Consider the following 24,972-nt stretch of genomic DNA (forward strand, 5'->3'; position numbering starts at 1 on the left):
AATGCTGAAATGTGAATTACGACGAGAGTTAAATTCGGCTTTATAACCGGCAAGTTGAAATGTAAGTCAGAAATTTTACAGAGAGAGAGAAGCTAAACTACCAAGTTGCATTCTTCCCCAGCAGATGTTGTTTGATTATAAAGCTTATTAAACACTTTCTTAAAATATTTTCATATGAATAAATCAATGCGAATGTTCGCTTACAGTCTGTTACACCTTGTCTCCATCTAGTGCACTAACACTGCAATTGCTTCATACACAATGCCAGTTATCGAGAGCAGTTTACTAAAACAAAATTGAACATGCTATGAGACGCACAAAACTTTCGTCCAGTCAACAAAGAATTAAATAAATCTACTAGAAAAATCTTTGTTACTTTATTTCCTTTGTTGGGAGAACATTTTAAAGAGATTTTACAGTGTATGTTCTGTACATACAGTATGTGAATGTAAAATGATTTGGCATGATAAAACATTTAAGATTGACTTTTAAATAAACAATAGAAGCACTTCCTGTTTAAGTTTTATAACACAATCATTAGAACAAAATGGAACCTACAGAACATTTACTGAAGAACTGAGTTGAAATATAAGTGAGAAATCGTTAAGGCTTAATTTATATATGTAAAATGGAAAAAAAAAACAGAAATTGCTCTGGAACGTGCCTGTTTTTGACATTTTGCAAAATGCATTTAAGTAAATGAAAGATTTTAAGAGAACGTTATTGCCACCTTTCTGGTGTGTTGGTTTTAAAGACTGTAATAAAACCGTATGTTTGATAATAACTGTTGTGACAATAAAATTACACCGTAATTGTACTATGTGATAATTGCTAAAGCTTCTTTTTTATAAATGTCAGGTTATGGCTTTTTAATTCTTTTCTTTTTACCAAAATAACAGTTTGACATTTTTGCTGTTTTACGAATCATTTTGTGCTCTGTAGTTGTTTCACTCTATAGATTTTGCTGAAAAACAGCAATTTAATGTCGGGTTTCACATTTTGACTACACTTTTCAATTTATGTTTTTATCTAAAAACAAAAGACACCCACTAAGACATTTTCATTAAATATGTGAAAAAGCACATTTGTAAAAAGAAGATAAAAATAAAAGACGGTATTTGAAGTATTTACAGATTATTTATGAATGTGTGGCTTTCTCCCCTGTTTTTTCAGTGCAAGAACATACTGTCATCTTTCTATTCTAGTGGTTCTTGTTTTTACGTAATGGATAAACAGTTCATTGGTTCTTCTCAAGACACAGCCGCTGATAGTCATGGCTCTCGCAGAAATAGGCGCTGTGATCCTAACAAACCAATTCAGCTTCATGCTCATGTTATTAATACATAAATGCATTTTACCTATTCTTGTTCACTCAATCAAGAGTGCAATAGGACCACCTCTGTTGCCTTGACAACCAAGTCAACACAATAGAATCAGAGCATCGCGTCTGTATCCTTCATTCAGACTGAACAATGCCATGCATATCTTGAGTTTCTGACGATTTTGAAAAGATATGCCTGTTTGTGCGTTTCAGTGAGGAAATAAGTCGACTACATAAAATATAATAACAACTTGATTAAAGACACAGTTTAGAGGCAAAAATATAATACAATTAGCTTTATTCTGCTGTTTCTAGGTTACATGACGTAGCAGATGCAGAGATCAATATTGGGTTAGCCTATTAAAATTGTCTTTTTCAGTAGTAAAGACAAAACTCTGGAACATAATGCCCCCTAACAGATTCAAATGATTTTAATAGATGTTTGTACTCATTTCCCTCAGAGATGTTACAGACACCCCATACAACACAACTGTGGGGTTGAAGTTCGCAAGTAAAATTCACAACAAAATTTTGCCATTGCTTAAAACATGGCCAACAACAAAAAAAGATTAATGCACAGACTTATTTGTACAAGATCAATAATAAAATCACTAGACATGTTCATTTTTACAATTAAAAAACAGGTCTGCACAGAACTTTTCAAAAACTGAAGGCGAAATGCAACCAGGTCAAAACCGGGGGAGGGCAGAAAAATGCGAATTCTTTATTTCCTCAAACATTCACAAAAGCTGTGACAAATAGGACTTAAAATTACATAGAGAATAAAGATTTTTTTGGGTTTTCACTGTTTTTTTTAAATATATATATTTATATTTCATTTCAAGAGTATACCGCAAAGTCACAACTGATCCCCAACGAAAAGCTGCACAATAAATTTTATTATTCGAGACGCATAAAGGCACACAGAAACTGACAGACTGCACACTGATTCGGCAGAAGCTATCTTACAAAGTCATTTTTTCATTTAAAAGAACAGCCCGTTCTCTCCTTGATCGACCACAATATGATACTAGGCCAAGCAACCACTAGGTGGCGACTTGCCATACGCTCGGTCCAAAGTAATGAAGGGCTGGTAAACCAAAGAGGAAGCCAGTGTGGGAAAGCAACACTGTGTTCAAGCCATGCACATATATGAATTCATCAGTGTCAATAACATTTCTTTCACTCCCCCCGAGCTTCATTTTGCAAGTGCTAGCTCGCTCACCAAATTGCGCATAATTCTGTTTTGTTAAAAACAGTTACGCAACTACCAGGTAGACTTTCTCCGTCTCCTGGGTCCTAAAGCACCACCAGCAGGACACACTGTGTGGTTGAAACGGCTAGATGCTCCTAATTTCCACCTGGAACTAAAGCGGGCCTCGATTTTTTTCACCAAACACTGAAAGGAACCCGGGTTTGTAAGTGCAACCAAAACGTGCAAGCGAAAGTATTTTTCAACTCTTAATACTCTCTATACAGAGTGAGACCACAAAAGGTAAGGTATAACAAAAACCTGAGAGACCAATAGCAGAATCCCCAGCTGTGTGGCACTTCCATTGTCTTTGTATAGAAGCTTTTTAACAGTCATGCAAGGGCACAGTCTTATTGATACAAGGCGAGGGAAGGGGTTGTGGGGGGGGGTTGTCACAGAGAAAGCAAAAGAAGTATACAACAAGTAAAGAATGAATACAGATGAGGAGGCACTGTCATTTTCATACAAGTTCAGAATAATAATATGACTTCTTTGAATGATATTCAAAACGTTCCAATTAATCACAAAAAAAGAAAACGTACGATTGTTCTTCTTCCCATGACGGCTAGCTAAACTGATAAAGTCCATTTCCGTGCATTTTTAGATCAAAGAACACCTGATTTGAAGATGCACATACACCTGCATGCATTTGGCCATTTGCCTTTTTTGTCAGGCAATATGAGGGCTTTCTGTCCAAGGTGGCAAAACGTCCTCGAATCGGTCTTTTCTTTGGTGCTTAAGCAAATTGAAAAGATTTGTCTCTTGAGGGTTTACTTATTGAGAATCAATGTCAAATAAAATGATAAAACAGGCGCTGGTCATTTCATTGAGATGTCCCCTGAAGGCACATCATTGGGGAGTTTTTGATAGATTCATAAAGATGTAAAGGGGCCGATACATATTTGCGTAAGACAACACCTTCGAACGGCACCGTGGCGAATTTATATCTCTGTGCACTTTGAGGAGATTGGCGATGCACAACGTAGATCGACGAGTATCCACTGCATAAATACATGAATAGAGAAACTCTGAGCGCTAATTCTCTCCCTGTCTTAAGTTCGACCTCTGTGGGACTTAAAATGGCTTACAGACAGCTCAGAAAAGCAGCTTGTTGGAAATATTAACAGGAGGCTAGAAGCACAACAATAGCACGATCGTAGACTTGATACTTTTTAAGGAGAGGTTAGACCTAGAGAAAAAAGGGTTCAAATCAAAATCTTTGACGATCATCTCACATCCACAAACACACAGGCAAACATTCACACGGAGAAGCGAGTAGATAGAAGATGGAGAGAGATGTGAGAGACGCTTTGCGCTTCTATTATGATGCGTGATGTGAAGAGATTGAAAGTGAGGATCCAGGTGTTTTCTGCTGCCAATCTCAGGAGGCGAAGTGCAGTAGGATGAACTTTAAGGGCCTTTTGATGTTTCGGGGTTCAGGAGGAGATAAGATGATGATGACCAAAAGAGGACCATAGCGCACAGTGGAGTGGAGACGGCTCAAATCCAGAACTACAAACAAGAAAAAAACTGGATCAACTTCACACAAATCCTGACATAAACTCTACAATTAAATGGTTGTGATCGGTTACCTGTGCAGTAGTCTATGATCTGTCGTTTTTCTGTGAATGGGACTATGGTCTGTATCCGGGCTGGAAGCGTGCGGTTTCTTGAAAGATCAGGTCCTTCAAAGTCTCTTTGGGCAAGTCATCCAGCTCCATATCGAACTTAAACGGAGCCTCAGCGACAGGCTGCCAACAGTTAATACAACAGTTAGGACAATTCCTTTCCATCTAACATCGCTTAAGATGTTTGCACATGAAGTCAATTTATGGATGCGCTGTTCGCCTACTTTTTTGCAACATTTTAAATGTTAACTACACATGGCAAAAGTTACATAAAACATAACAAATGGTTAGTTTCTTATATCCCTGTCAAAAACGTCAAAGCAAATGTTATAAATCGCGGAAACGCTTTCAACCTTTGCTCACCATAAACTCTTAATACGTGAAAGTATATTTCATAATAAAAAATGTACAGAAGACTTTCAGCTTTCACTATAGAAGTGAACAGGCAAGCAAAGCTGTTACCATGGAGGTTTATCATATGCACACTGTACAGTTCAAAAGGTCCAGTGTGTCATTTTTTGCAGGATTTATTGACAGAAATGCAATATAATATACATAACTATGTGTTCAGAGGTGTATAAAGACCTTACATAATGAAGCATTATGTTTTTATTATCTTTGAATAATCTATTTCTATCTACACACACCGCGGGTCCCCTTACATGGGATTCGCCATGTTGTTTCTACGGTAGCCCTGCAAGTACAAACTGCTCTACAGAGCGCGTTTCACAAATATTTGACCTCCTTCGACAAAGAAGAGAAGCCGTGACGACATCTCAGTCCTATGTGAGCCACAGTAGGCTTCAAAAGGGGAAAGGTGAGCGGTGGATTGAGCTGGTTGGTTGCAATTCACAACCTCACCACCAGATGCCGCTAAAATCTCCACATTGCTCCTTTAAATGTCATCTTTTATGGCTCCCTGGAATGCTCGAGTCTGATTGGTCAATTGTCTTTCTGCGGTCAGGCGTTTTTATATAATGACCATTCAACTGTCCGTGCCAATTTACCATTTCTTACCTCCTTTATACATAATCATTTGTACTTAAATCGATATTCCTAGTCCGTTTATTCATCTATTAGGCAAGCAGCATCTTAAAAGTCAGGATAATGTACACTCAGTTGGTCAATAAAACTCCAAACTAATTTGTTCACTAACACGTCAAATAATCTGTGTCTATATGAAATATATATATATATGTGGTGGAACAAATCGTTCCTCCATTTTTTACTTTTACCAAGATTTTCAAGTGCATAAAATAAATATTAATATAAAAGAAAGATTGAAATGTGAAGTATCACACTGACCTCATCTGTGGGGTCATAGTACTGCTCCAGGTACGGGTGAGCCAGTGCTTCCTCCACCTCAATCCTCTTATGAGGGTTAAAGGTCAACATCTTATCCAACAGATCTAGTGCTACAAGAACAACACGGTACTAAATTAATCCGGTGCTTAAATCAGTTACAGAATTTCAGGGAAAAACATTGTTTTATAACAGTCTATAAATATATATTCTGAATTTAAGGAGTCAAAAGTCAGCCTTACAGTGATAGTTCACCCAAAAATGAATATTCTGTCATCATTTACTCATCATCATTTAACTATCCCTTTAAGGGTGACAAGAAAATATGAGCAGGCGTGTGCTCTATTGAATGTGTGTGGAGTTGAACTCTGACCTTTAGGGTCAGCGTTAGGAAACAGGCGGTTCCAGGGCACTTTGCATCGGAGAGGAAGTGACAGCAGGTAATTTCTGGCCTTAATGTTGATGATGCAGTTGAGATCCTCCTGAGACGGCGAGCCCAGAATACCTGTCAGACAAACAAACAAACAAACAAGAGAAAGAAGATTAGAGAACGGGGAAGAAAATAAGGAGAGAGGAAAGGAAAGAGGATAAAGGAAAATTGAGGACAGCCCGGTGAACGAGGGATGAAAATGAAAGGATAAAAGGAGTCAAATTTAATCACTTCAGATGGCTGCATCACTCTTTGCCATCCAAGTCGTGACTTCCAACTGTTTGATTGATTAATTTTGGTTTACAGCGTCACTGGAAAGGGAGTCAAATTGTCAAAAAAAAAAGATTTTCTGTAAAGCTGTAAAATCCAGGATGAAGTCACATAATTTAATGAGATCAAGAGCATCAAAGTAGTCATAGCCATAAAAATGACTAAAAAGAATGTTTATTACTGTAAATTATGAATTCTATGATGAATTAAGACAAAGGGCTCAAATTTTTAGTTTACTAAAATTTAGAANATACCATCCATAAGTTTAATTGAACAATATAAAATTAAATGTTTACGACACTTAAATCCAATTTGCATAATAATTTGGAACGCAGTGTATATATGTGGAACAAATCGTTCCTCCATTTTTTACTTTTACCAAGATTTTCAAGTGCATAAAATAAATATTAATATAAAAGAAAGATTGAAATGTGAAGTATCACACTGACCTCATCTGTGGGGTCATAGTACTGCTCCAGGTACGGGTGAGCCAGTGCTTCCTCCACCTCAATCCTCTTATGAGGGTTAAAGGTCAACATCTTATCCAACAGATCTAGTGCTACAAGAACAACACGGTACTAAATTAATCCGGTGCTTAAATCAGTTACAGAATTTCAGGGAAAAACATTGTTTTATAACAGTCTATAAATATATATTCTGAATTTAAGGAGTCAAAAGTCAGCCTTACAGTGATAGTTCACCCAAAAATGAATATTCTGTCATCATTTACTCATCATCATTTAACTATCCCTTTAAGGGTGACAAGAAAATATGAGCAGGCGTGTGCTCTATTGAATGTGTGTGGAGTTGAACTCTGACCTTTAGGGTCAGCGTTAGGAAACAGGCGGTTCCAGGGCACTTTGCATCGGAGAGGAAGTGACAGCAGGTAATTTCTGGCCTTAATGTTGATGATGCAGTTGAGATCCTCCTGAGACGGCGAGCCCAGAATACCTGTCAGACAAACAAACAAACAAACAAGAGAAAGAAGATTAGAGAACGGGGAAGAAAATAAGGAGAGAGGAAAGGAAAGAGGATAAAGGAAAATTGAGGACAGCCCGGTGAACGAGGGATGAAAATGAAAGGATAAAAGGAGTCAAATTTAATCACTTCAGATGGCTGCATCACTCTTTGCCATCCAAGTCGTGACTTCCAACTGTTTGATTGATTAATTTTGGTTTACAGCGTCACTGGAAAGGGAGTCAAATTGTCAAAAAAAAAAGATTTTCTGTAAAGCTGTAAAATCCAGGATGAAGTCACATAATTTAATGATATCAAGAGCATCAAAGTAGTCATAGCCATAAAAATGACTAAAAAGAATGTTTATTACTGTAAATTATGAATTCTATGATGAATTAAGACAAAGGGCTCAAATTTTTAGTTTACTAAAATTTAGAAATGTTTCCGTTTATTGAAATCAAATCAAATATTGGCCTATAAATTATTGCAAAAATTTGCTGATTAAATGAAAAATTGAAATGTTGCCTCAGAAATAAACTAAAATTTAAGGCACAAAAATTATAATAAAACTCAAACAAAACTAAAATAAAAATATGTAGCAACATAAAAATAAACAAGTAAATAATAAATTGACAAAAGGATATAACAAAATAGCTTTAAATATGAGTTTTTGTGTTAATTTTAGCTAATTTAAAATATTAAACTACAATAAAACTAAAAACAAAACTATAACAACTCTGAATAAAACACAAATGAATGATTTTATTGAAACCATTTTATTATTTTATCAAATTATTTTATTGACACTTAATTGGTTATTACTATTTTTGTTGTTATATAGTGTTTGTTATAATTTGTCTTATGGTGTGTTTGCAGCAACATGTACTCCACAACAATTTTCCTTTCTAGGATACTAAAGTATACTACTACTACTGTCTACCTACAAAAAACAGCAGAAGTTGGCTTTCTGAACATTGATTTAAATCTTTTTACTTGTTATTCTATACCGAATGCCTCTATGACTTACATTTTGCGCTTGACAAAGTAGTACAACCACAACCCAGTTTACCAAACTAATGACACACACACACAATCTGAGTGAGGAAATGAGTCGAGTTATCGTCAGGGAAGCATCTGCTTCTACAGGCCAAAGACACGTGTGTTAATGAAGAAAAGCCTTTTGCTGCAGAGATTCTTTGTCTCTTTGAACCTAGAAACACACATCAGGAAAAACTGAGTTTCTACACGGAGAGAGCGAGACGGAGAGAGAAGGGAAATGACCAACATCTGATGTGCTTCTGCATGCGACGGGCGTGATGATCAAGCGTTTTCAGGCTGATAAAATCAAGCTTATCTCAGTTCTACCGACCAGCTATATCATATTTCAGTGATGGACAAATCACCTATAGAGCTTTTGAAGAGCGCTCGATACGCATCAATTATTCAGCGGAGAGAAAAACATGTTTGTATTTACAGACGGAGCTTGCACTGAATTATGGAGTCGAGGACAATAAAATCGCTTGGCGATGCTCGTGCATTAGGAAAGATATAGTTTTATCACCTTTCTGTCATAGTACTATATAACAGTAACATTTATGCATTATATATATTAGATGTACTCAACTCTAAACATTCATGAACAATACACACAAATCATCCCTGATGGATTAAAACTAAAGACTGCTGCCTTCACCTAACAAAACTATGTCTTGCTTCAGAGGTGTATAAAGACCTTACACAATGAAGCGTTATGTTTTTATTACCTTAGAATGAGCTTTTCCTAAATACATGATCTCTATAACGTCACGTGACAACATCTTAGTTCTAAAGGGAGGGGTGGAGTGAGCCCTTGGTTGCAATTTGCAACCTCACCACTAGATGCCACTAAATTTCATACACTGTATCGTTAACACTGCGGTATCAAATGTTCACAAATCTTAAAATTAGTTTGTCATTTCAGTTACAAAATGTTTCACCTATGTATGTTTGCACCATATTATAAGCTTTGGCAATATTGTACTATTTACAGTCATGCCAATAAAGAGAAAAGAGAGATCGAGAGAGGCAAAATTGCCACACCCATCCTTTCTAAATATTCTTTTTAAAACACAGTAATAAACAGCCAGGGACCTGGTGTGAAGTTGTTTACCTAAGATGTGGTTTAGCTGATCCAGGTAGTGTTTCCCAGGGAAGATGGGTCTGTTTGAAAGCATCTCAGCCAGAATACAACCAACTGACCAGATATCAATAGACTTAGTGTAACCCTAATAAAACAGATAGAAGAAAGTCAATTGAATTTTTTTGGACATAAAATGTGGCAATACCATAGTAATCTTTGGCATGTAAATGCCATAGTATATGAATCTTTGACTGTAAGCAAAGAGCAACCAAACAAACCATTAGCCAGACTAAAGAAATTAAAGCAACACTTTGTAGTTTTACGACCTTAAAATAATGTCTCTAAAATTGTTTCAGTGGTTTCAGTACAACTCTTTAACCGGACGAATTCTGTGTTTGGGTTGGTCCACACAGCCCCGCCCATCTCCTGCCTGCGGAAGAGTGCGATACGGTTTCCAAATGACGTTTCTGCATTCGTCGGTTCCATCAGTTTAGTAAACCAACTCGCGTGTATTGCGCTGCCCACGGGGAAGCTTATAAAGCGACATTATTTACGACACTGCTAACAGACAATTGCGCTTATCAACCACACGGGGGAACCGTGAGCAAACGTTCTATAGTGTTGCTTTAACCTTAAATAGTTCAGAACCAACATTTTTTTCATAGATAGACACGGATACCTCACCTTTGAGTTGAGCATAATCTCTGGTGCCCGGTACCAACGCGTGGCTACATACTCCGTCAGGAACCCAGTGTGATCGTGGTCTGGATCCGCCACCCGGGCAAGCCCAAAATCACAGATCTGAGAAGAACAGAGTAGCCAAAGAGTTCAGTACTGTTAGAGAAACGATTTTAAGAACACTGCAGAACAATTTCAAGAATCAGAACGGCAAGGTACGGCCAAAATGATGAAAACCATAAAACAACGAGGTTGAGGGGCGTCATGTTTTCGGAGACGATGGCAACCGATTTCAGCCATGATTTTGATTTAATGAGAGGAACAAAATCTCAGTGTTGAGCATCAATCAATTGACCATCAATCTTACCTTGAGGTCACAGGTAGTGTTGAGCAACAGGTTTGACGGTTTCAGGTCTCGGTGGAGAACGTTTGCCGAGTGGATGTACTTTAGACCGCGCAAGATCTGGTACAGAAAGTAACAGATGTGGTCGTTGCTCAGGTGCTGCGTCTTCAACAGCTTGTACAGGTCTGTTTCCATCAGGTCCTGTACGATGTAGCTGCGACACGCAACGTCAAGGTTAAACAAAGCTTTGCGTTCTGCGTACACTCTTACCTTCACACGCATACAACGGAGATTTTAGCATGCGCTGCTATTTTAAGAAACCCGCGTTACGATTCATCCGAGATTTTTCTGAAGCCCTTCAGAGCTCTTGAAAGAGCTGCTCGATTTCCTCCTACCTCGATACTCAAATACTTGAAAATCACATTAGCACATTATCCATGTTCTCACTTCCATCCTACACCTCTATACATGCAGCCTGACAGTCTCTCCAAAGGATATTTTTAAAGACTAGAAAATTGTTTCGTAGCTTTCTGTCGTTTTGGTTTCTTTAGGTTAATTTACATAGCAACTACACATCCAGTTGCATGCTCCAAAAAAACAACTCAAAAAGTATTTGCATATTAGAAACAGCACAAGGCTAAGTGACAGAGGTTTTCGTCTTTAAAGGAACAGTTCAACCAAAAATAAAAATTCTGTCATCATTGTCTGTCATCATTCTGTCTTCATAAACCGGTATGCGACAAAAGAAGATATTTTGAGAAATGTCTTCGTGTTTTTGTATTCATACATGGAAGTCATACAATGGGGGCTAATGTTGTTTGGTTACCAACGTTCTTCAAAATATTTTTTGTGTTCTGCAGAAGAAATAGCATCATACAGGTTTTGAATGACATGAGGGTGAGTAAATGATAAAGGAATTCTCATTTTTTGGTGAACTGTCCCTTTTAGAGCGTTACACACAGGCTCATTTAACAGCGTGATGCTAACCCGACTAGAACGGTACATTACTTAGATCATGCAAAACTACTCACAGTCTCCACACGCCCACCGACTATTGATTTCTGACCTAAAATTAACTCTTTACTACAATTCCGGCATGGTTTCATCCTACACAGCGGAATAAGAGAGCGATGTGAGCCTAAGGCTGTTTCAACATGAACATTTGAATAGTAAAAGCCTTTTTCTGACCAGACCAAATCCACTTCAGCAATCCATTTCCTACTGATGGAAAAAAATCTGATTATGAGGCCCGAAGGTCTATTGACACGTGAGGCTGATGCCATCATGACCATTACATCATGCATCAGACTGTGAAAACTTTGCAGACGTAAAAGGATACACATCTTTCATCTGGTCAATGGTGGGGGTGCGGATGATGTCGTTGATGCTGATGATGTTCTCGTGTTTGAAGCGGAGCAGGATTTTAATCTCGCGGAGCGTCCGCTGACAGTACGTCTGGTGCTCGAACGGACTGATCTTCTTTATGGCCACACGCACTTTGTTGTCGCGATTGTACGCTGAGCTGGAGAGAAACAAGAGAGGGAAACAGATCAGTTTAAGAATGTTTTCAGTGGTAACAAATGAAACAACTCAATTGTGCAATGCAATAAATGCAATATACAGCCACGGAAAAAACGAGGAGACCAAATTTTCAATTAATCAGCAATTCCATTTCAGTCTAGGGTCTGTTGAATTTTAACAAAATCAAACAGTAGTGACAAAGTCATCCAACAGCAATGAGAAAGACAAAACACATGAAAACTGTGATGAAAATCAAGGTTATCATATAGAAAAATAATATTTTAACTAAATGCATGTATACAAATATTACTGTTGTATTTCTTAAGTGAATATGAATTTGTTTTCTTGCAGTATTTGAGGTCTGAAAAGATAATAACGTTATAGATAATACAGTTATTTTCTACTGTTTCTCCAGTTTTCATTTTCTGTAAATAAAAGCAAATAGAAACAATATTTTTATCTGAAATTTGGGAGGAATATTGTTAGTAGTTCAAAAAATGAAACAAAAAATAATCATTTTGTCTAAACGCATACCCAGAAATAATACATTCTAGGGGTGTAACAATAAATCTAAGTATCGCAAATTGCAATACAAAAACATTAAGATATGTATCGTAAAGCTATGGCAATTTTTAAAGAAATATATTTTTATGTAAAAATTCAGTTTTTTTCAGTGACAGATTAATTCAATTTTTATTAGTTTACATAAAAATGGTTGAATTAAACCTTGAATGTTGTCAATTTTTTAAAGTCAAAAATGTTACTGAAAATTGTTAAAGGTTTTTTTGGAAAATCTGTCATTTGAGTGTCAGTTTCATATTTGTACTTTTTTGTTTTTACAAATATCGTGATGCAATCGTAATCGTAAACCCAGTATGTGTATCATTTTAAATCCTGAGCTGAGTGTATGTTACACTGAAATAGTCAATTAGGGCTGTCACGATTAATAGTCTCATCGCGATTGTTTGACCTCATCGCAATTATTGCACATCTCTATAGAAGACACTAGGGGGAGCTGTAGTGCATCTGCATATTGCATAGTTTATTGTATATATTGTAACTAAAGCATGGTAATACTTGTAAAATGTACCACCACAACACAATCACTTAAAAAAAAAACTAGAGCATATACCATAAAGATAACCTGCAGTACAATTTAATATTATTTCAGTGTGAAAACCAGTCTACCAAAATCTCATTAACATAGAAGTAAACTTTTCTTGTAGTCTTGCAAGTGAGAAAAAAACAGACTAGAAGCTTTTCTATGACTGATAGCATTTTAATGGTGGCTTCAATTCACTCCTGATCAATTTATTGCGGTTGTATTATTGACAGGTAAAAGCCTAAACCTTAAGTATGATGACCCAATTTTTTCCTATGTATTTACAAGAAAAAGAACATAGTCTTTATATTCAGAACAATGTGGTCGTTTCAAAGCTGAATAAAAAATGTATGATAATTAAAAGTCAAAGCTCTAAAACAGACAATTAATCGTCATAATTGCAATGATTTATTAGACAATTAATCGTCAGCCAAATTTCATAATCGTGACAGCCCTATAGTCAATTCAGAAAAACTGAAATAATTTTAAAATGGTCTCTTAAATTTTTCCGTGGCTGTATGTGCTTCCTTCAGCGAAGGAGAACAATGCAGAAAAACAAAACCAAAGAATATAATATAAAACTAAATGCTCACCAGCTGACACAAAATATTTAGAGCATACAAGTGGAACGAACAGTATAAACACTCAAATAAAGCGAGTGAGCAAAAGTCAACCTCAGCAGTTTCTCACGACCCTCTCTTCACACATGTCAGAGTATCAAAAAGTTCAAAGACGTTCACAGATACAATCTTCTCACCCCCACCATATTCTGCGTCAGAGGTATGCTTCTATCCAGACTGAATTACTTCTTTACATTTATGCATTTGGCAGATGCTCATGTCCAAAGTGACTTCAGTTCATACATTTCTTATATCAGTATGTTTATTCGCTGGGATCGAACCTATGACCTTTACGTCGCTGATGCAATGCTCTAACAATAAAATAACAATAAATGCAGCAGAATTAATCATAATGCATCACTTGTGCTCACTGTTCCCTACATAGTGAGCAGGGGGCATCTGTAGAAGTTTACTTCACTTAACAAAATGCATACAACTGCAAAGCTCTGCAAATATCAATAAACACGCAGATCAGAGTCATGCAGGTTAGATGATCACACATCTAAATAAATAACACGTATGGCTTTAAGTTTCAAAATGAACGTGTGAAGATAATTACAATAACTTGCGTGTGTTAACATGCATACTGTAAACATTTAACTGCTTCACACGCATTTAGCCACCAAATGCACTAGTTATATCGGCTTTGATATCAGTTTCCAAACCACTGGGCTCACGACTGCAGAAGTGCTGCGGTAAACCGTGTAATGCATGGAAACCGGACTAATCTCACAGATACGGCACCTGCATGCGCTTTAAACTCTGAGGGACACAAGCGTGTAGAGACAAAGAGAGAGAGAGAGATGGTGGATAGAGGGATGTAGCAAGACAGCACTGAAAAGAAAAAAGAAGAGAGGCATGGTTTCCACGGAGACGGACAGGCGAGACTTTGCGGTTAGAGTTATGCAACAGGCTGTTGCCATGGTAACGTGGAGGAGGGGGCGGAGACAAGCCGAAACATTCGTAGTGAATTTACACAGAGCTGTGACAATGCCAGATACCCTTGGTCCACAAGAAAACAGGGGGAGGGAAGAGAGACACGCAAACGCTGGTGTATTATCAAACCACTGAATAATATACATGTCTATTAATAATCCCCATCTGCGTGAAAACCGGAACAGCGGCAATGGAGGCTGCATGTGAAGATCTTCAGATGTACATCTTAAGACCACAGCGGGGTTTTAATTCACAGCACAAGGGATGTGCAGTATTTAGCAATTTTGCGATTGTATTAAAGGGTCCGAGTGCATTATATCTAAAGCTGCAGCTCTCCACACAATCCCTTACAAAAAGTAACCATAGTTTAACCATGATATCTGTAAACCGCGTTAATAAAAATGGAAATTAATTCACTCTCAATTTGACTATTGTACAACCATACTTCATTTTTCTAAAGGTTGAACACTACAACTTGGTGAAACATGCCATACCTCACTCTGAAATAAACTAGTTGTTTGATTAATTGTTAATCATTTATATAATTTATTCATTAACGCGATACCGGCACAATAGGCCATTCATGAAAAACCAAGTCATGGTATAACAACTTCACACTTCTAAAATTCACAACCAAAGATCTTTATACACAATACCTTGAAGGAGCAATGTGGAGATTTTTAGCGGCCACTAGTGGTGAGGTTGTGAATTGCAACCACTTTTTCGCTCACCCCTCCCTTTCGAAGCATTACGGTGGCTGACACAGAACTAAGATGTCGTCACGTTTTCGCTTCTTTGCCGAAGAAGCTAACGTATTTACGAAACGCAAGCTGTAGAGCAGTTTGACCGTATAGGGCGACTGTAGAAACAACACGGTGAATTTAATGTAAGGGGACCCGCCGTGTATGTAAATAGAAATAGCTCATAACATACCGCTTCATTATGTAATGTCTTTACACCTCTGAAGACATAGCTATGTATATTATATTGCATTTCTGTCAATAGATCCTCCAAAAAATTATACATTGGACATTTAAAGAAGTGCAACAATTGTTTTTGCAACATGACAAACTGTCATACATGAACACATTTGGACATCTTTTTGTAATCTTCATTGTGATTTTTATTAACTTTCTAGTTCACCACCATTTAAACATGTTAAGCAGTTAATTTAACGTGTGTGTTTTACGCGGACATTTATAAAGATGGCCGAGTGCCGGGTTCCTTCACACTCCAAATAAACCCGACACGTTCCTGACGGTTCAAATTCACCATTTCAAGGGAATCTTAACTTCTGAATCCTGCACATTTACAGATGTGCCTGAAAGAAGCTTTTCACATTCTACAAACCAGCAAATGAACTACACCGAACGCCCTCACCATTTTTTAGATAATGAAGCGGATGACTAAATGGATGAAAATGTCCTCATGGAGAGATCGTTCTTTCTATTAAAACAGATTTTGGATGTTTGTCCATGCAAAAGCATCTAGCGCAGTGTTGCGGTGGTGTGGGTGGTTCCTGAGTGTTTTTAGCTTGTTGTTAAGATGTTGCCAGGGTGTTTGACATGGCAGATTACCAATCTGAGTCCAATTCAATCTTAAATCTCTGATGAGTCGGATTTCCTATATCTGCAACCCGTAACTTCTGAGACGAAACTGCAGGTTACCTCACATATTTATCGTTACGTGCATTAAGTCACATGAAAACAAACTAATATTTCTCACAAAACCTCACTCATTATAGGAATTCTTTCTTGTATTTCGTAACTAAAGCAATTCGTGACTATCAGCCTCTTTTAGTCCTGACGTGCCTGGACAAAGTCCACAAAAATTACCGGCCATGCAAATAAAAAGAATCAGACGGTGCTTTTTTCCTTTGCTTTCTTCTGCTCTATACGACACTCCTCTCAGGACGGCTGGTTCGAGTGACGACGGACTGACGTCCTTGGCAGAAAGGTTGCCATGGAGACTGGCACTGTGGTAGAGTTTGGCATGAAAGCAAAGCCAAGGCAGTAGCCACACAGCCCGCAAGCGGGTGTGTGTCAAGGCATGTGACTGCATGTACATTAATTGACTGATATATTTGTACGTGTATGTGCACATACATATGAGGGCGTACAAAAGATTGAAAATGCAATTATCCATACACGTCAGAACAATAAAGGCTTAGTTTGAAGACATGTAACAAAAATATTTATTATATTTATACTATATACTATTATTTATATATAGGGATGTAACGATTCACCGTGAGCCGGTTGAAAATCGGTTATAATGAGTGACGATTCAATTCGGTTGAGGCTTGAACTGAATCGCAATACATTCTTTGAACAGCAGGGGCCGCTATTTTCACTGCAAACCTAAACGTGGATGCTGATATTTCTTAAATGCAAAAAAATCCAAGAAAAGCACAGACAGTATTAGTTTGTTTATATTAAAGAGACTTTTTCTATTATTAATTTGTTATAAAATCGCAGTTTACTTTTGTTATTTGAAATAAAACATTATTTTATTATGCAAAGAAACGTGAAGCATTTAAGAAATAATGCAAGGGAAGTTGTTCATTTCTAATTTGTTTCAACTCATTTTTTAAAAATAAATCGTGAGTAAATCGTGAATAAATCGCATCGTGAGATCAGAATTGTGAATCGCATCGCATCGTGAGCTGAGTGAATCGTTACATCCCTATTTATATATCAAGCAGTATTGTATATTATATATTATTTATCATACATTTATACATATAAATATCTCTATACTAAATTATATATATATATTTTATATATAATTTAGTATTTAAAGGTATTTCGACATGTCATTGCTATACAAAGCCAACCATTTTTAAACAAAACTGCAAAGCCTAAACCAAAACCATGACAGTTTGTTAAATTTCAACTGTCTAGTACAAGTACATCAAACAAGTTCATTAAAGGAAGTCTTCACTTCGCCTAATGGGCCGGTGCATGAAATTTAGCGGCATCTAGTGGTGAGATTGCTAATTGCAACCAACGACTCAACCCACCACTCCATTTCAAAGCACTACAGCGGCTGACACAGAACTAAGATGTCATCACGTTTTCGCTTCTTTGCCAAAGACACTAACGTATTTACGAAACGCACGCTGTAGAGCAGTTTGTCCGTTTAGGGCTACTGGAGAAAAAACATGATGAATTCTATGCAATTCCCACGGTGTATGTAGACAGAAATAGCTCATTCTATGGTAATAAAAACATAACGTTTCATTATGTAAGGTCTTTATACACCTCTGAAGACATAGTTATCTATATTATATTGCATTTCTGTCAATAGGTCTGGACCTTTAAAACTTTTACATTTACATTCATGTATTTGGCAGATGCTTTAATCCAAAGCAAACTACTACACGTCCATCAGTTTGTGTGTTCCTAAGAGTCAAACCCGAACACAATGTGTTCAAAGTCAATGAACTACAATGAATGTTAGAAAAAAACACAATTTTTAAAAATTTCTGTAAAAAAAAAACCTTAAAATTCTTCAGCTATCTACAGAGAATGACATCACAGAAAACATGTGCATACCAAATCCATTTACTGAACCCAAACTGAAGTGGACAAACAGCTATTATAGTAATTATTTATGTAATATGAAGGGTAATGAAGAGCAAAACACCTCAATTTACTACGGCTATAGATCCTCACATCTGAATGAATGAGTCAAACAGCAAAAGCAAACAGCCATAGAGAGATAAGCTTCAACAAGACTTGAGTAACACATTTAATGATCTTAGCTCCAGGAAACTCATATACTACTCAATGAGTATAATCACCTAATAATAGGGGTGTAACGACACACCAATTCTACGGTTCGGGTCACGGTTTTAGGGCCACGGTTCGATTCGGTTCGTTTCCGTTTGATGAGGGTGCAGGGTTCATGGCATGGCTCCAGCAATGCTAAAGAACACTCGATTCACTTTTAACCTAATAATAATAACAACAACAATAACTTAATGTAACTGTATCTTTATTAACTTTATACAATGGCTTCACGTTTCTCTTTGGAAGACATTAATTTAAGTGTATAATATTTAGAAAAAATACAGCCCTTATTAGTTCACTAAACTAAGCTCTTATTTAGTTTAACAGTGTTCTTACTACTATTTAATCAAATGCAAAGGAATAAAAAGTCGTTTTGTGATGTAACCGCCCTAAGGCAAAATGATGCAGCACGTGTAGGGAGAGCATTTCCAACGCGCATCGCGCTGCCTGCCACAGTACAACAATAACAATTCGTAATACATGAATTTAACATTAAATACATTAATGAGCAAGAAGCTTCAAGAAGCTCATCAAGAAGCTAATTTTACTAACGATGTAGATTCTATTTTGTTTTTTATCTCATGCTTTGAAGGAAACAATAAAAGACGATCGAGGATTCACTCGGTGTAGGAAAGAGTGATTGACACCTTGATGCGATCGTTTCCCCTCACACATATGCAATATAAGGATATAACATGATGTCTAAATGTAGTTTTATTTGTTTCTCTGAAGTTCATGATGAGAAATGATGATTCACTTAGCGCAGGAGTGAGTGACAGCGCGATGCGATCATTTTACCCTCTCACATACACACAAAGGCAACATACAACATTATGTACGACATCATTTCGACGCTTTCAATGAGAATTTGTTAATTTTTCCAGTCAATCCTTGTGAATTTTGGCCATTAACAATGCACTGTCATCACATTATTGAGCATTCAGCTTGCGAAGTGAATGCTCTAACCCAGTGGTTCTCAAACTTTTTCGTTGTAAGGCCCCCTTTGTGTTAAGTGCATCGCTTTGCGGCCCCCCATATAAAGACGTATAATCTTAAACTTAGAATTTGAATTAAACCAAAAACATTCAATGCTGTTATACAATGCTGGAACCTCAATTCGTTTGGTTGGTGGTGTCATTTTTCTGATGTTTGATTGCATAAAATCTATGATAAATTTTTATATTTCATAAAATGCCACAAAATCTGTGGTCCCCCTGGATCCATCTTGGGCCCCCCCACTGCTCTAACCAACGCCAGGAAAACGCAGATGAAGCGTGCGGTGGACAGGGCCGGGGAAGCGGGGAGAGCTTCACGGTTCGTATCGAAGTCATATCGATAGGACTCATTTTATGGAAACAAACGTGTGGTAAATTTCGAGATTTTTATTATAGACATTTTCCATTTTTTAAGACATCCAGTGCTCAATAAACGACAATAACAATCCAATAAATGGTAACACTTCAGAATTGATGTGGCATAGACCACTTCACAAAACGTAAGCAACGCCGATTCAACGCTGGTCCAGAACTTCCCGTTTCAGTTTTTAACACCACACAAACATTGGATCAAAATACAACCGACAAAACATTTATAACCTATTCAAAATGTTTAACAAATATCTTTATATATGGAAGATTTAAAAATAAAATAGATAAACATAAATCCAGAAGTGCTTCTGGCCCAGTGTTTACATTTTTCCAAGTGGTCTAAATGATATATGAAATATTTCAAACTACCTACAGGTTCTTTTATGAAACAGCAAGAGAAAAAAAATATGGCACGAGTTTAGAAACCAGTGAATTCCAAATAATGTCATTTCACAAATTAAATGACATGGCTATTTTTTTACACGTACCTTTACCAGACTGACACAACTTTAAGTGTGGATTAAACTTTCAAGAGGACGTTATGTTATTAGAAGAAGATGACGTCTGAAAATTACGATGATGTTTTTAATCAAAGGAGCAATGCAAGCCATGCCATTATACTAAAAAAATATGTCTGAGCAAAGGTGTCTCTCACAATGTTTGTCTTCATGTCTAGACGCAATATCAGACATTAAGTCAAAGCTATTAAGACACATTTTCCTGTACTTAGGCATTAAGTGCACAGCGCCGTGAGGCATTCGAAACTTTGAGAAGCAGAGACGGGGGTCATGCCCTCTAATGCAAACGCTGAGAGGAAATGTAACGGAGTCAAAACTACAACTTTCCTCCTCCTGCCAGAGAGCCGTTGTTTACAGAGTCACTTCTGCAATAATATGACACCCTGGTGTCGCAAGAATTAAACCGGCAACTGTAGTCAACACGCATCTCTGCAGTCTTCAGAGTCAACTACATAAAGTCTGAATTTGATGCACGTGGTCGGACAAAAAGGACAATGGGCTTTTTAATAAAGTTCTTTTGTTAAAATATGGGATCGATTCATAAGTATAGATGTGATATAATCTCTTTGTTATTATTAAGAAACAAAAACAGAGTCTGTGTTTTATAAGTATAAACAAGGTTCCCTAAACATTTCAACATTGCACCAGTAAACAAACAAATTGCATCATTACAATATCAAGAATACATTTAAAAGAACAGTTCACCCAAAAGTGAAACATTCGGTCGTTTCAGACTCTCCTCCGAAGACTCTGTGGAGATTTTGCTGGCATCTAGTGGTGAGGTTGTGAATTACAACCATTGGCTCACTACTCCACCCCTTCCAAGTCCCACAGCGGCTATCTCATGACAAAGTAGATAAAATAATGGACTAACTGAAGAAAGTAAGTCTTAAACATTTGGGATGGCATGAGGTTTGTTAAATGAAAAATAAATATTCACTTTTGGGTAAATAATTTTTTTTTAAAGTCGGCATGAAACGGAAGTAGCAATTGTGTTTTTTTCCACATCGTGAGGTATCCCCGAGTGAAACAACTTTTGATACGAGGAAAAAAACAGGGCTGGACTTGATTTCCAGAACTTATTGGATCGTTAAAAGTTAATGAGTTTGAACCTCCTCGCAATCAGTCAGTCATTGGAGCCCCATCCTTGCCATTCCTCGAGACCAGAAGTGAAGAGAGGTCGTTTTGAGGGGGGTTCAAGTTTTTGATTAAAGATTACAAGTGCAAATGAATTAAAAAAAAAAGAATGATATGCACGGATAAATATTTATAACAAATACTGCAACAACGTGTAAAACAATTCAAATGAAATGATCATTTTGAATTTCATGCTGACTTTAAGCATACACCTGGACAGGTCTGACAGCCCCAGTCCCCATTCACTTTCATTAAATGGAAATGAGCAATACGGATGTTAAAAAAATCCAGGTTTGGAAGAACATGAGGGTGAATTTACAAGCGAGCTATTCCTTTAACACATTTACTGATATATAAAATACTGACAGCACAGTTTAGCTCTTCGTATCACGGTGTAATTACACTCGCTGTCTAAATCCCAGAGCCCATCACCTCCAGTAATTACACCCTGATCTACAATGAACACAACTGCTGTTGTACACAAAGAGTTACAAAAATGCTTTGGCGAGGCTCGGCGACAAAATGGACTAAATCCACTTAACCACCCCTTCCCTTTCCCCTGCCTCTCACTCGCTCGCTCTCTCTCTCTCTCTCTCTCGGATTTTAAACTGAAACCCCAGGCTGTTCCCTACCTCCCTCTGTAGCTGCTAAATTCAACATTCTCCAGTTATTACATCACAGGGGGAGCGCTATTGGAGGAAACTGACCGCTGTTGCTGTTACTGGAAGAGTTTTGTGGATGGAAATGCACGCGGCGTTGAGAAAACAGGCCCTGGATCAGTGTGTCAGTCGCTTAGTCTTTGCAAAATGTTCACAGAGATTTCTTTGCCAGCACATTTGATAGGATTCAAGCCATAGAAACATATATACTAATAAAAAAATAATAAACAACCTTAGCTCTGTATACTGTGGTAGGCTATATGAGACCAGTTTTTTATTGCACTTATGCTTTTTGTCCTTTATTTTGTTCCAAATGCTTCCATTCTTTCCCTCATCTGTAAGTCGCTTTGGATAAAAGCGTCTGCTAAATGACTAAATGTAATGTAAATAATGCATAGATTGAATGCACGGTGGATAAAAGCGAACGCAAATGAGTACATGAAGTAATAAAAGAGGTTTCGTCATCTAGGAATCAAGGAAATCAACATCTGATTACTATCAAACAACTATTTTGCATGACTTGTGTTACTGGTTTACTATTACTATTGTGGTATAGCATGTTTTGCATATGGAGCACGGTGACTGTGGACCAAAATGACCTTCTCGCAGCGACAGAGGTGTGATGCAACAGGATAAAAAAATCTATTCGAAAATGTAAAACATCAGTTTCGGCAGCAGAAACGGTATAGACGACATTCAACACCGTTACAAAAATTACAATTCTTTGATCATTTACTCTTGTCGTTCCAAAACTATATGACTTTCTTTCTTCTGCAGAACACAAAATATATTTTAAGGAACGTTGATAACCAAACAACACTGGACCCTGTTGACTTCCATTGTATGAACACAAAACCACCGAGACATTTCTCGAAATACCTTCTTTTGTGTTCCACAGAAGAAAAAGTCCTATACAGGTTTTGAACAACATTAGTACTATAAATAAATAAATAAATAGTAAATAAATTACAGATTTTTTATTTTTGGGTGAACGATGCCTTAAAAATGTGAGACACCATCAGGAAAAAAATTGTTAATGTCACTAACCGACCTAATTTCTATGTTGCATCATGTGGCAAAAACTATAAACAAAAAGCACAAACACTCTCTTAACGTTGTACTTAGTCACATGCACGCTTGTCCTCCTGTTTTCTCTCCTCGAGTATAAGGTATTGTACTCTTTTGATTGGTGAAGTATTAACCACATCCTTTCTTCAGCCCAAATTCTTTCACTTGTAACACAAAGCAGCAAAGCTCCTGTCTGTCAAAAGCAGCGCGGCATAAAGGCTCCAGCACTGTTACGGCATGTTCGGCACAACATGTTACAGGCCTGAACCTCCATCTGACGGCGTGTTCTACTCTGTAGCTTCTGCAGTGGGTGTGAGCCATTCATTCATCCGTGCGAGAAGAGCAAAACCAGGCCTGCCAAAGATGAGCTCATTCGTTTAGCCAACGGACTCCTCTCACCAGAACAGATGGAAGATCAGACTGCAATTCTGAGCCAGAAGTCTCTCAACTGTAACAGAGCTAGCTCCAAACTGACCCACGGCAGTTCTTCTTTGTTATACAATTTCGACAAATATACACTATTGCATATATGCATATTGACTGACAAACAGTTGAGGATCTGCCAAAAAATCCAAATATTGCACATTTAAGACTGGTAACTGCTGTGTTTGCAGCACAAAGTTGCAAGTTGATTCGAACGAAGCTTAAATCTAAAGGACCAACTTGAAGACCACACATTTTAGTTTCATGGTCACAAAAAGCAAATCTCAGTTCGTCTTGTTTCCAGCAGCTGTGCACAACCTGGAGGAATCGGAATGCCTTCTTGGGGAGACCTAGACATCCCTGGAAAAGCACGGAGCATTTCGCATCAACATTAAACTTTTATTAAGATGATGATCCAGACCCCTGGGTTTACGCACACACATTACGCGCAAACATTGTTGTAAACAACATGCAACTTTCAAACAGCGCAGTCACGACACAGTCATCTGGACCGAACTGAATATAAAACATAATCAAAATCGTAAACTACGCAACAGCGATACTTACGCAAAAATTCGCACGAAAGAACAAACCAACAGTTTAAATTTGCGATGCAAAGCGTTATATAATACGTCTCCTATACGGCCTGTGGATGGCAACCTTGAATGACGAACAAAAAGTACGCGGTCAACTTGCCTCAAATGTTCGAGGAAATGCGTAAAAAGTTCCCGCAACTACTTTGAAGAAAAAGCAACAGAGGAACCGCAGCCGGTTGAATGAACAACGAGAGGGAAAATAAACACATTGTAACACAGTAACAACACTCGTAACAACAACTGGACAGTCTATGAAATGAAGAAGTGTAACTGTTACACGCATCTTACCAAACCATGCCGTACGCGCCCTCTCCGATGTACGACAGGTTGCTGTAGCGCGGGCCGACGTCGAAAGGCTGACCGCGGACAAGCTCGGCACCGGATCCGGGGTTCGGGCCGCCGCCGGCGGGGGCAGAAACCGCAGCTGTCGCCATTGCTGAGAAAACGGGCTGCCTTCACACGCACAACAAACCCAACGCGGCTTGTAAAGAGCAGAAAAGGATTCTGCGTTGATTAAAACGGTATGCGCGACGCGTTTGACGGTAACGGACGTGTTGCGGTCGGAGCGAAACGAAAGGAGCGGCGGAAGCGTTGTCGCTTGGCACGTATGAAGTGATAGTAATGTGCGCGTGGTGCGGCGGAGAGCGAGAGCGTTGCCGCAGGAAATAACGGAGGCCGTCACGTGACAGGGAGCGGAGAGCGGTTGCCACGGTGATAGAAGTTACAATTCATACCTCGAGGGGTTTAAGATGCCAGAAAAGGACAACCTGCTGCAAAACGCATTTTGAAGTTGCACACAGTTTTTTTTTGCAAATTTGTCTCCGGTTGAGATAGACACGAATGTTTAATGTCTTAAAAGCTTTTTGATTTAGACAAACGTTTATCTTAATAAAAGTTTTTTTTTATTATTTACAATGTTTTGATAAATCTG

At 37.7% G+C, this 24,972-nt stretch overlaps 1 protein-coding gene across 1 annotated transcript; it reads right to left on the minus strand.

The window, feature by feature from the left end:
* Nucleotides 1-2,142: 2,142 nt before the first annotated feature.
* On the minus strand, nucleotides 2,143-24,746 carry mapk1 (mitogen-activated protein kinase 1). Its single transcript, XM_057350470.1, has 9 exons — nucleotides 24,330-24,746; nucleotides 11,640-11,822; nucleotides 10,325-10,514; nucleotides 9,964-10,080; nucleotides 9,310-9,424; nucleotides 7,023-7,154; nucleotides 6,653-6,762; nucleotides 4,166-4,324; nucleotides 2,143-4,085 (listed from the first exon to the last, which is right to left on the minus strand). Exons 1-8 carry the CDS (start codon nucleotides 24,473-24,475, stop codon nucleotides 4,208-4,210), a joined length of 1,110 nt encoding a protein of 369 aa, XP_057206453.1. The 5' UTR covers nucleotides 24,476-24,746; the 3' UTR covers nucleotides 2,143-4,085; nucleotides 4,166-4,207.
* Between the last annotated feature and the right edge of the window lie 226 nt (nucleotides 24,747-24,972).

Source organism: Triplophysa rosa, linkage group LG2 (genome assembly GCF_024868665.1).
Source record: "Triplophysa rosa linkage group LG2, Trosa_1v2, whole genome shotgun sequence".
Classification (NCBI taxonomy): domain Eukaryota; kingdom Metazoa; phylum Chordata; class Actinopteri; order Cypriniformes; family Nemacheilidae; genus Triplophysa; species Triplophysa rosa.